At 44.1% G+C, this 13,175-nt stretch overlaps 1 protein-coding gene across 1 annotated transcript in view; it reads left to right on the top strand.

Moving 5' to 3' along the window:
* The window catches only part of IFFO2 (intermediate filament family orphan 2), a 38,448-nt gene extending 31,056 nt beyond the window's left edge, over positions 1 to 7,392 (top strand). Inside the window, 5 exon segments of the mRNA XM_008927306.3 lie at positions 74 to 216; positions 2,785 to 2,905; positions 5,282 to 5,371; positions 5,991 to 6,121; positions 6,824 to 7,392. Of these exon segments, the coding sequence (XP_008925554.3) occupies positions 74 to 216; positions 2,785 to 2,905; positions 5,282 to 5,371; positions 5,991 to 6,121; positions 6,824 to 6,929 (591 nt within the window). The 3' untranslated portion in view covers positions 6,930 to 7,392.
* The last annotated feature ends 5,783 nt before the right edge of the window (positions 7,393 to 13,175 follow it).

Raw genomic sequence — 13,175 nt, 5'->3', positions numbered from 1 at the left:
TTACTTCCACGCCTGTATTTCCCACACCCTCCTCAGCTGAACCTTGTAGTCACTGCTCCTCTCTCCAACTCAGGTGGCTTCCAAGAAGAAGGAGCGCAAGCTCCCGTCGGACGACGACCTGTCGGAGCAGGACGGGGACAACGGGCGGTTCTCTGACGACGAGGTCAGCTGCTCCCTCAACATCACAGATGAAATGAAGAGGATGTTTAACCAGCTGTGAGTACCCTGGGCAAAACCCCTTCTCAAATGCAGGCTTGGCCCCAGAACACCTGAGCTGCCACCATGGCACAGGCCTGGAGCTTTTCTGGAAGTTCAAATAAAATTACCTGATTTTTGTTCCTCCCTTAAATAGGGAGAACTGCAGAGAATATAAAAAATACAGGCAACTAGTTTTGCTACTACATGTTGCTGTAACAGCAGAAAAAGAAAAAACATGAAACAAAAAAAGAGTAAAACCCAGAAGTTTATTCTGTATGTTTGGCTGAATATTGGATTTCTAAAGGTTTGGAAAGAAACTTGCTGCTATTTGGCAGTTCAGTTTGAACTGAAAGCTCAATTTGAAATGGATACAAACTTCTCCAGTATTTTGGATGATTTTTCAGTTGAGCTGTAGGCAAGTAGGAGTGGTGGATCTGTCTGGAAGATCAGTTCTAGCAGTGGACAACACTTCATAGATTTCAGGAATGTGGATGGTGTCAGCTGTGCTGCAAAGTCTGTTGCTCTAAACTAGAAGAATTGGAGTTTCTTTTGTTTAAAACTTGGCCCCAAACCGCAGTGTTTGGAAGCTTTTAGCAGCCAAAAAGGGATTCTCTGTATGTTGGTGCTGCACGGAGCAGTTCAGGAAGGTGGTTGTTGATATGCCTTGTGTTCTCCTCTCCCATTCTGGGTAGGATGGAGGTGGCCACAGCCTAGTGAGACTTCTGGGGGTCTCTGCTGTTTTCTTTTGGCAGAGAAAAGCCCCAGGAGGCACCATAGGTCTGATTTCCCCAGCATTTGAATGTGGGTCTCTTCTGCCAACTTGTGCAGTGAGTGCAGAGAACTCCCAGTGCTTTCCCACACAATGTAGGGCAGTATTTCATGTGTAGGAGTGCACAAGGAATGGTCCAAGAAGCATCAGCTCCTCTTCTGTTGTCAGACATTGCCAAGAGTTCTGTTTTCAGAGGGAGTGTCTCCTCTTTTCTGCCCAAATTCACTGTGTAGAAGGGCATGCTTTTTGCAAAAGTTGTAGATAATTTCCCTTGTTAGGACTCATTTTACATGTCTTTAGTCCCTCAGTAATAGTCAGTGCAATAAATACAGATTTTTAACTTCTCCACTACTAAATTCAGTGTGACAGCAGGTAGTGAGTGGACTTTTTAGAAAAGCAAGAAGCTAAAATGTACCTGGATTGGTCACGCATTTAGTTTTTAATTTTGTTGCTAACCCTGTCGTGTGATACCAGTGCTGCTCAGGAAATTCTTATCTCCTGGTCCTATATGGCACAGAGTACTAGAGGAATCTCGTGGATATATTTAACTTGGGCTGGGTATTGGGGATGTATGTTGCTGAGGAGTCTGGGCTTGGGGTCTTTGTGAAGTAGAAAATAATAGTTTAGAAATAAATGAGGAGTTTATATCAGTAACAGAAACAATGCAACTTGCATTTCCTATGTAATGAACTTAATCTGTAAGTGTCTGGTAGTAAAAGAGTCAAACTGCAGTGGGTTTTGAGCAGTGTGTGTGTCTGAAGTCAGCCTGGGAGCCTCTGTGCTCTCTGACCAGGACAGATCTGGCAAAAAGAAACTCATTTGAGGAAGTTGAGTGTAAAAGGCACAATCATGAACGTACAAGTTTGCTGGGGTTTTTTAAATGATTTTTTTCCTGTCATGCTGACTGTAGCCAAACGTTTGCCTGTCTCTTGCCAAGCTCTGCAGCCTCCTAAGGACAGTATGGGCTCTCCTGCCTGCCTGAGATGTTATCTGTGTGGAAGGAAGTGAGCTAAAGTACTAAAAATGCATCAGTCTGAGACCAGCAGGCTGGGTCAGGAGCAGTTTCAGCTTCTCGTCGGGGCTCCTGAGCCAGGATGAGAAGCAGCTACTGGTGTTGTGCTTTGCTGCTGTTCCAGCCCCTTTGAAACTTTCCTTTATTGCACAACTAAAGGGTTTTGAGCAAACAGCAGTGTGAAAGGTTACTCTTGCCACTGTTTGCTCTCAGTCTGAAGTGGCTGTACTTGTATTTTCATTGTTCCAGTGAACAAGGAGTGTTTATGCTCACCTGCACATCACTTCAAGGTTCATTTTTTTCATAGTTGTTACTTTTGAAAATGATATTTTGCCTTTGAAAGTGATGTTTTGCTTTGGAAAAACACATTTTTAAGTGTTGCAGGGAAAACGTTGGCTGAACTCCCTCGTGAAATCACAGTCTTCTGGTGCCTGGTCCTTGTAAAATTCCTGGTGCTGTGTTTGGGCTCGTTTTCCCATGGGTAAAAAAGAATAGTTTCAAGCATTTTTGTGGTTTTGCAAACAGGGGAAACTACTGTGTAGCTCCATCTGGAGGTCAGAGCCAGGGCTGTGTGCTCGGAGCAGCAGCGCCAAAAAGGATCTTTTATTCTGCTTTGGGTGGCAAAGAGCCCAGGAAAGAGGGACTTGGACAGTGGCAAAGCCTGTTTGTAAAAGCTGTGAGGATTTTCAGCTGCTGCATTGTCCCCTTCATTCAGCTCTCATAGCCCATTTTTCTAGACAATTAATTAAAGGACTGAGGGAGTGGGGCTGGAGGGCTTTCATTAATGCTGGGTCTGTTCTCACAGACGGGAGACATTTGATTTTGATGACGACTGTGATAGTTTAACATGGGAGGAGAATGAGGAAACACTGCTGCTCTGGGAGGACTTCACCAACTGCAATCCTTCAATCGACCTCCAAGGAGAGGTGAGTTCCTGTTATTTTCTCCAAATATTCCCTGCAGAAACTATCCCTCAGCTGCTGCTTCAGCCGTTTGAGCCTGCGGATATTTCACTGGTGACCTGTTTGCCACATAAACTTGCTTTGTTTTAAAATCCTCTCAGTGCTTTCTCTCCATGGTTGATTTTTCAGTCTGTGCAATCAGTTTATTTGCCAAACTTCATTTCTTTGGCCCCTTCAAACTGAGTATGTGAAGGTATTGTCGAAGTGAGTGCCAAAAGATCCCAGTGTGTGGCTGTTGCAGGAGATCAGGGAATCTGTCACCCTGAGCAGTCCGTTCTCTAAAGCTCAGTACTGACAGAGAGGAGGTTTAGGTGAGATATTGGGAAGGAATTCCTCCCTGGGAGGGTGGGGAGGCCCTGGCACAGGTTGCCCAGAGAAGCTGTGGCTGCCCCATCCCTGGAAGTGTTCAAGGCCAGGTTGGACAGGGCTTGGAGCAACCTGGGCTACTGGAAGGTGTCCCTGCCCATGGCAGGGGGTGGGATGGGCTGGGCTTTAAGGTCCCTTCCAACACAAACCATTCTGGGATTCAATGATCTTCCACACAACATCTCACTTTGTACATTATCATTCACACTTTAATTTTTAAAATAATGTGTAACAGGGGATGGGCTTGCACAGTGGCCTTGTGGGGAGCAAAACAACTTGAGTGTGGTCTGAGGAAGATGTTAAAGGATGTATTTCCCACCCCAAACAAAGGAACTGTGGTTGCAGGACTGCATAAAGCCCCATGGGTCTTCTGAGCCTCTCGTGCTTCCCTCTTCCCAGTCAATAGGAATCTGCTGGATAATGAACAGCTTGCTTTTAATCCTTAAGATCCCACAGAAAGCCAGCTAATGGCTGTATGTGCTGCCTCCTTTTTAAACAAGCCTAAAGAGGGATGGAAATGTCCAGGGAAGGCTGGAATGGGAAGCTGGTATTTCATTACTGAGTAGCACAGTGGTGGGAGGTGAGAAATAATCCTGCAGCCTTCCATCAGCACTGGGGTGTGGAGGTGCTGAGGCAGCAGTCTCAGGAATATTGTCTGGTGGTGCCTGCCGGGGTGTGTTAATGATACATCTCTCGTTTGTGACCAGCTGTACACTCGGAGACTGCAGAGATTAGGGGAAGTGCTGGAGCTGTGGAAAGCGGGGAGAGTGGCAGTGATAATGTGGAGCCTGTGCTGGAATTAGTGACAGGCTGATTTGCATAGAGCCCTGTGCTGTCTGAGCTATCACAGGGATGGGGCCGAGCCCAGCCTTATGTGCGGAAACTCTAAAGATTTTAAGAAGCTTAAATCCTTCTAAATGAAAATTATACAAGGAAAGGGTAGATTTTGCTTGTAGATGGAAATTCAGAATAAAGACTGCTCCGGCTGTGCCTGGTCTTTAACATGTGCTTTACATGCCTGAATCTTCCTTCCATGGGCTTTATTCCTTTCAAGTTCTTACATGCTGCCCTCACCACCTTCTTTTATGACCTTCCTCCTTAAAGCTCTTCTGAATATAAAAGGATCAGTGCAATGATTCTTGTAACTCCAGGCTGGATAGCCTGGTGTTGGTACCAGGAACGATCCCAATAAATCTGTCACAAATGTGGCCAGAGGATGGAAACATAATTAACACCCATCAGTGCAGTTGCATTAAATTGATGATAATTTTTTTGTGGAATACAGAGGCAGGTAATAACCTGAAAGAGAGAAAAATGACATTCTCTTTGTGACAGGACAAACCAGGTCTGTGTTTTGTAGTACAGACTGTACTGTCAGTGCAGAGCAGTGATGATCCAGGAGCAGGAGGTTTCCTTTGGGACAGCATTTGGTCCTGGGTGTAGTATTTCCCCAGGAGTGAACTGGCTTTATCCAGCAGTGCAGGGAGGAATTTCAATGGGAAGCAGTGCGTGCTGAGCATACCTGTGAGGTGCTGGAGAGTAATAATATGTCATTGGAAAATGAGAATTCCAGTGCAAAGCTGTAAGTAGCAATGTGGTCAATGGAAGGAAAAATTTAGTTTCATGGCTGGAGAGCAGCTACAGTCTGTCCAAGTGTGATCAGACTGTGAAAAGCTGAGGAAAATCCTTGGGTTTGGTGCTTTGGAATGCACTAGGTATATGGGTTTAATTGCTGGAGCCTTGATCAGACTTTATCTTTGTGTGTCCAAAGCCGTGGTCGTGGCACAAAAATGTGTTTCCCAGTATTCCAGTTTGAAGAAGCAGAATATTCCTTCTCTGTGTGAAAATGTCTTTAAGAAATCTTTGCATGAAAGAGCATGACCTGCATTTCTAAGTGAGCTTAAATAAAATCTTCAGTCCTGAAGTCTTTGTTGTTCCTTGCTGATTCTTTGTGTCCTCCTTTCCCCCCTGCAGGAAGAAAACCTGGGAAACCTGATCCATGAAACAGAGTCTTTCTTTAAAACAAGAGACAAGGAATACCAAGAAACAATAGGGCAGATAGAGGTAAGGAAGGGGATCATGACAATAGAAATTGTTCCTAATGGATGCAGACATGCCCGGTGTTCTGCTCTGGTGTATCCCAGAGGGAAAGTGGAATGTCTATATATCTAAGAATGCAAAGGCATTTCCCTCTGACATCCCCTGGGGATTTTCTTTATACCATTAATGCTCCATACTTTAGCACTGAGCATAAATCTGAGGCTGGTAGAGACAGAACCTTCAGAACAAAGGGAATAAAACACACTGTTATTCTTTTTCCCCTCTTTGTCTTGTATATCCACCCTCAACCTGGAAAATGTTTCACAGGTTGCAAGCTGTAACTTCTCAAAATCCTTGCCCTGCCTACAATATGCTTTCATTAATTACTGCATGTTGACAAACAAGATGCCAAGCAGCAGAAAAAAGCTGTAGGGCTGTTTAAAAACCAGTGTGAAGCCCTGATTGCACTTCACGAGCTGAGGAATACATTGGCAATAAGGAACAGTGAGATTAAATGTATATTATGGGTTTGTTTTGGCCTGGCTCTGGGAGCTGTAGCATCCCCACCAGTATGGAAAATGGACTGAAACTGGGAAGAGCTGCCACTCAACTTTAGGCTGATTATTTTCCCTTCCTTTTGCAGCTGGAATTAGCCACAGCCAAGAGTGACATGAATCGCCACCTTCATGAATATATGGAAATGTGCAGCATGAAAAGGGGCCTGGATGTCCAAATGGAAACCTGTCGGAGGCTCATCAAAGGCTCAGCTGACAGGTAACAAGGCATTACCCCTCTGCCTGGGGGGCTTCAGGAATTTATTTCCCTCTGGGTTCCTGCCAAGTTTAAAGGCAACAGTATCATTTTGTCTCTTTGTCCTTTGGATAATCTTGTTTTGTTCAGGGTCAAGTATCAGCTTTAAAGGGAGCCTGTAAGAGTATGTAGGGTCCTACACATTGTGCCACCTTTAAGGATTTGGCACCTATTGGTAAGAACAGGGATCTCTAACTTTTAGTCTTAACATCTTAGATTTAGAACTCTTAAAAGCCCAAATTAAATCTTGACTGTGGACTTACATGAAGAACTCGGGTTTTAATCTTCTCTTGTGTTAAGAACCTTAGACTATGAGGGATTTTTCTTATCTCTTGCTCATGCCCAGTAGAATAAGATGATAAACTTTCAATTTTTAAGACTGCACATATTAGGGATGATGAGAGTCTCTGTTAAGAGACTTACTTTCCATTTCTCCATCAGTAACCCTATGGCAGCCTTTATGTTTGTTTGTATAGGAGATAAGTGGGGTGGCAACTTAATTTTACTGTTGGTATTTACTGTAAACCAAATATTTAATGTTAAAAAGTGCTTTTTTAAATAGTTTTGGGAAGTGAAAGTGACTATTTTCTTTAAACATTCTCTTTTTTCCTTCTGTCATGGGTATTTAATTTTTTTATCTGAACCTTTCTGTGCATTTTTCTGCAGGAATTCTCCATCTCCCAGCTCTGTAGCCAGCAGTGACTCAGGAAACACAGATGAAATTCAGGATGATTTGGACAGAGAAACGGATGTGGAGCCCATGGTCAGCTGATACAAAGTTGGAGCATTTTGGTGAAGGCGAAGATGGAAGAAAAGATTCAAACCCAACACATTGATGGAGGAAAGATGAAAGACTTGCAAGCCCTTGCAAGTCTCTAAGGACTCATTCCTACACGCATCCCCACCCCACCCAAGGATTGGTGCTGTAAATTTCTATTGTTCTACAAACCATAAATGCAGAGTCCTGTAAGAGAACACGGGGTTTTAATTGTGCCTTTGCCCCAAGCTGAGCCACTTTGAGCTCCAGTGGAATATTATTAGCAGGTGTTTTTATAAAATACATTGTTTAAAAAATACAAAGCTGGAAGCAGCAGAGAATGGTGCTGCAAAGGCTCTGGGTACTTCAACAAGCTGCTGGTTTTATTGAGCTGCTGCACTGATGGGCAAAAGGAACACTGGCAAAAAGAGCAGCAAACCCAAGACAATTCTGGTGCAATCACCAATGTCTGGCACAAAAAAAGAATTGCCTCCAAATTGAGCTAACATTTAAAAATAACAGCAGGTTTAGGGACAGCTCTTAGCAGTAAGCAGCTCTACAAGATTAAAAGGAGTTTCTTCATTCCATCTTTGGGGGTGAAGGAGCCTTTGAGACGTGTCCAGGCTTTCTGCTGGACTCCAGGACCTGGAGAAACAGGTCTCAGCTCGGTGGCAAAGCAGGTGGACAAAGGAGGTGTCAGTGGGGGGGACTATCACTGATAAACTACTATGCAAAAACAAAAAATGCTCGCCTTATTTATATGGAATGTTTGGTCCCTGCTGGGCTACAGTTATCTCTTGGGAAAAGGAAAGCTAAACCCACATTTGCACACTTAGTTGTCTGTAGAGCTTCTTTCGAGGTGGAATGTCATATTACAATGCCTTTGTTTCCAATGGTTGGATCAGGAGGGGAATCAGCCCTTCGGTTCCGTATTGGTTTGTGTCTTTTTTCAGGTTTTTTTTTGGTGTTTGCAAATCTTCTGTTGCTGACAGGGAGATAACTCCATTTTATGCTGCTTTCATGATGTTTAGAGTTGAAGCACCGGGATAAACTGATATACATGGAGGCTGGAGACATGAGACTGGGAGAGTTGCAGACCACTGTTCTTCAGGGAAGCTGAACGGAAACACTGTAATCCTTTTTAGGGCATAGTGAACTGAATCCTAGGCTGCTGCTGCCCTGGAATTAGGGAGGAACAGCCATGTGCTTTCTCTGTGAGAAAGTAGGAAGACCTTGGCTCTGTATTTTTACCCAGGAGAAGCAGCATCGAAAGTCGGATCCCTTGGTGGTGGTGGAGGAAACTCTGGCATCATTAATCTGTTCATGGTTATAATGGGAATTGTAGCACCTCAGCCAGGTAAAAACAGGGTATAAACCTCAGCCAATAATTTTTTCTTTGTTTTTAGACCAAGACTGAAAGAGTAGTTCATACTGCCTAAAGCTAACTCTGGACTTAACTAGCGGTTGTAAGACTTGGAGTAAACACCAAATGTATTTGCTTTTCCTGCCAGGAAGCTTAGAAACTGCTGTGTAGGAGCAGTGCTAGGACTGGACAGGGAAAATCTTGATTTAAGCACCCTCTCAGTGTTGTGGAAAGGTAAACTGGCCAATCTTTGTCGCTTCCTGAGTATCATTTCCAAGCCTCTCTGGTGTATTGATCTGGGATCAGTGGAGTTGCATAGTAAGCAAACAGCCAGTATAGATCAATGTTGTTTAATTCCATTAAGAGCACAAGTGTCTTGGAAAATGGCTCATTCCTGGGCAGCAATTGCTCTGTCTTGTGTGGCCATGGAGAGGGGCAGCACCTGAGGGTTTCTGTTGCACTGGAACTGTGGATACAGGAATGTTTTCTCCTTTGAGTTTCCTGTGTTGCTGCCTGGAGTTCGTCACCCTCAGATCCATCTCCTGCTTGGAATGGTGGTGCCTTTAGGCCATGTGGATCTAAATGGGCTCCCTGTGTTTTTCAGAGTGGGGAGGAGGACTGGGATGATCCATCTGGATCCACAATGTGGAGGGTACCATCCTCAGCTGACGACTTCTGCCCGTGAAAGTAGATCCAAGGATGTTCTTGTGGTGTCCTTACTGATGGAAATAGTGCAATTACTCACAGAGTAGTTAGCAACTCCTTGGGTCCTGTGGTGTGGGGGAGGGGCTTTCCAAAGCCTGTAAATGTAGATAACTTTTCTCTGGAAGAGAAACCTTTTTTCCAAAGTGCTCATTCCAGTTATTCCTTAGGTGGCCAAAGTGGTAAATGTCATGTTCATGGGGCTGAAAGCTGGGGGGTGGGTGGGAGGCTGCAGAGGGAGTATTTTTTGAGGGGGCTGGGACTGCATGTTGTAAATCAGCAATTTTAAGGTTTTCAAGCCTGTTTGAACTTCAGCTGCTACTGAGGAGTTTGTCCTGAGGCCAAGGAAGCTCTGCCAAAGCTGGATGTCTGTGTTGCTTTAGTGACTGTGGGGGAGGCTTTGCTCAGCTGTCCTTGCACAGTGAACCCTGGAGGTTGCCTTTGGCTCCCCTCAATTAGGGAAGTTAGGGAATGCTCCTTGGCACTGGAAAATCCAGCACTTGTAAGGGCCATCGGGATTTGCTGCTGGTTTGGGGTGAGGTTGTTATTTTTCTTTAAAACTCAAGAGTCCTCACAGGGAAGGCTGGGTGTTCCCAAAACTAGGAGCTGGTGTGTTGAGGGTGGGGAAAATGGGAATATCCTCAGTTGGACAGTGAGGAAGCAGGAATTCAGGTGTAAACTCCAGTTACCCACAGGCACAGTGCCGAGGAGCACCTGTAGTAGGGTCGGTGTAGGGGGTGTGGGGCTGTAGTAGAGGGTTTAGGAATCATGTGGATGATGGTGATGTGTAGGACAGTAGATTCCCATGGTTGGTGGTGTCTGTTTCTTATATCCATATATAATCCCTTTTTAAAGAAGAAAAGGTGTTTTCATACTTGGGATTGGGGGTTTATTTTCATTTAGGCTGGATCAACCACTTGGGAGTTACAGGGGTTGATCCTTGATAGTTTTCCTGGGAGGTCATTGGTTTAGTGTCCAGCTAGTCCTGCTCTGTGTGTGTATCACCACTCTAAAAACCAGATCAAAAGCTTGCCAGAAAAAAACCAATTAATTGTGAAAATGCTGGAAATGATTTGGATGACCTCTTTCTTTTTCCTTTGTAAAGCTGTAAATACTTTATTTTTGTTTTCTATTCTTAATACGGTGTCATATTGACACTTTTTTAGACTTACAATCAGAAAATCCTCCTCATTGTTTCTCATTTTTTAAAAAGGGGATTTCAAGGAAGCAAATTTTTTTGCTCATTAGCAGTGTAATAATAGATCAAATTCCTAAAATGGGTTTGTACAAAAATGTTTTCAGTAAACACATGGCAGTTTGTGGATGCATGTTCAAAAATGTCCAAAGAATGATGTGGTACAAATGTTTTAATGTGGCACAAACATTTTTTTCAAAGACTTAGTGATGCTCATATTAGTTCACACAATGAAAAAAACAAAATTACTTTAAAAAAGATATGTGTTGGGAGGGAATGTAATGAAACTCATCTAAGCTAAATGTGTAATCTATTTATAAAAACACAGTATATATTCTATTTTTATTAGAGGTTTTTAAAGTGCAAACAGAATTCTGTTAGCAAATGCAATTATTCCCATGTGAAGTCTCTTCTACTCTGATGGGACTCCCAAATTCCCAAGCATGGAAACAATGGGAACTGTGGAGCACTCACCTGTCGCTTCCTTGGGGAGAAAACAGCAGTTTAACAGCCTTTCTGCCACTGCAGAATTATTGCTTTTCCCTGTGATTTTATTCCCTTCCCCTGATTGTGAGGATCCTGCTGGAAAGGGTCAAGGCCTCCATTTGCGCCCCTAAATCCCAGGACAAAAGTCATCCCCAGCCTGGGTTTGTGTTCTGCCAGGCTGGAAAACAAATTATATTTAACTTCCTGTATAAATTTGGATTAACTCAATGAAACAAAATGACAGATCTGAATTGTGCCTGAATATGGATCCAAAGCTGCTTCTAAAATGAGATTATATTAATTTTTATTTCCATAATCATTTCTGCCAGCAAAAACACGAGTTGGCTCCTGGATCCAGGCCTGACTGGGGAAAAGCCACGGCAGTTGGTGGGTGCTCACAGAGCCACGTCCTGGTGTTTCCCTTGGCTCTGGGAAAACGGGGAAGGATGTTTGTGTTGGAAGAACTGCAGCACTGGGAAGGCTCTGTTTCATGTTTGAGAGTGCTTCATTTTAGAGCTGAATGTTTAAGTAGTGATTTATCCCAAATTAAGACATCTTAGTGCTTCCATGGTGTAGGAACACCCCGATGAGGATTTTCCACTTTTTTGCTTTAGGATTTCAGGATTTTTATTCTTTTGCACTGGTCCAGGATTGGTTGCAGGGGAACACACAGGTTTTTGAATGCTTTGCCTTTAGTGTTGTTGCCCAAATGTTTGATTTTAAGCTGTTAGTGGAATGTAACTTGTGTCAGTTGGAGTTTTAAGTGAGAAACAAAGTTGTCCAGTGAGGCAACAAGTGTTGTCCTGGTGTTAATAACCTTGGGATTAGAGGTGAGCTGGAAGCACTGCCTGCCACATTCCTCATGGGAATGAAGTCCCAGCCCCTCTCCCCTGGAGGGGGAACACTGAGGGCTTGAACAAGCCTTTGGCAGAGTAGTGAAGAAACACTTGATTCTTTCTTTTTGTCTGTTTTTGTGTGTAGTTCAGTGTCTTCAGACCCTTCTGCATTTGCAGGAGCTTTTCAGAGCTTCTCTTTTGAAGAAGCAACAAACTGTGTTTAAGAAATGGGTACTTGATTGTAGAAATCACAATTCCCTCCTGATTTGAGGCACTCCAACAGTGAAGCACTTCTGAAAGTGGTGCTTTTGGGTCTGGCCACCTCCATTTTTGTGGTAAATAATGATAATGCTTAAAAAAACCCCTGGGGTGGCTTCAAACCTGTGTCATTCCTGTGGCAGAACACCCAGGACCACATTGCTACAAACCCAGTGGGGCTGCCCAGGCTGTTGACCCCCAAAATCCTAAATTTCTGTTTTATCAGAAAGGGTTGAGGATGATTAAATCCTGGTCACTAAACACACTTCTTGTGGTTTCACCAAAAGACACACAATTCAGTCCTTAAAACACCTTACTGTGAGTAAAGTGTACGTAGCTACGTTCTGCCAAAAATGATTATTTATTATTTATCGTACTGGAGTGGAGGGTATTGATGACTCTTCCCTCGTGCTGTGTCACTTCTTGTCAGTTCCTCTTAGGTCACGTATGAATTTCTTTTATACCCATGACAACAGACTACTGATCCGTGTGGAAATGCCCCTGGATACCGTCCACTTGTAAATATTGTGCTTTATATTCTGTATATTAGCTAATTTTAAAGAAAAAAGACTGGACTGGTGATGCTATTTGAGCTGTGGCAGGGGAAGGCCAAAGGATGAACCAGCTCCCACACTCTGGAGTCAGGATGTGGCTGGAAGGCTGTGCTGGGGAGACCAAATGGTACAAGACAAACCTGCTGCTGATGGATTTTGGACCATTAAACGCTTCAAAAATCGAATCCTTGTCATCAGGAGCCCGAAAACACCCACAGGGAGAGCCAGGACTGTTTGCCCTCCTCTGAGTTCAGCAGATTTGCTCCGTTTTTCCTATTTTAGTGCCAAAACCAACCCCACGAGCCCTCCCAGGTCTGCTGGCCGGCTCTCCACGCTCTGCTCCAGGTCCCCATCCCATCTCCATCCCTCCGTCCTGGTTCATCTCTCAGTGCCAGACCCCCACGGGCTTCTCTGTGCGAAGGCAGGGTGGGAACTTGTCGATGAAACGGGTCCCAGTTGTTTTCTGGTGACGAGGAAAACACAAAAAACTATAAAATAAACACCAAACTCCTGGTTAATGGCTCTGTGTGTTAATTCTTGGGGTGGAAAACATCCTGAAAGTGAAAGTATTTGGGTCTGAGGAGAAAGGGATCATCCTCGCTCCCTAAAACCCCCCAGCCCAGGTGATTTGGGGTCTTAAAATAGCCCAAACTCCCCTCAAAATTAGGTTCTTTCAGCTTAAAACATGCCTCTCATTGGAAATAAAAATACCCTCTGCACACCTCAACCTCCTTCAAGTCCCGTGCCCAACCCAGGCCCCCATTTTGGGTTAAAATTCCCCTTGAGTTAAAATCCCCCCCCCCTTTTAGGTAATTTTCATTCCCAAAGGGGCTTTAAGTTTCTTTTCTCTCTCTCCCCACTCCCGGA

This window comes from Manacus vitellinus, unplaced genomic scaffold (genome assembly GCF_001715985.3).
Source record: "Manacus vitellinus isolate BGI_N305 unplaced genomic scaffold, ASM171598v3 scaffold_92_pilon, whole genome shotgun sequence".
Taxonomy (NCBI): Eukaryota; Metazoa; Chordata; class Aves; order Passeriformes; family Pipridae; genus Manacus; species Manacus vitellinus.
Note: the sequence above shows the minus strand (reverse complement) of the source record. Positions and strands in the feature narration are given on the sequence as shown.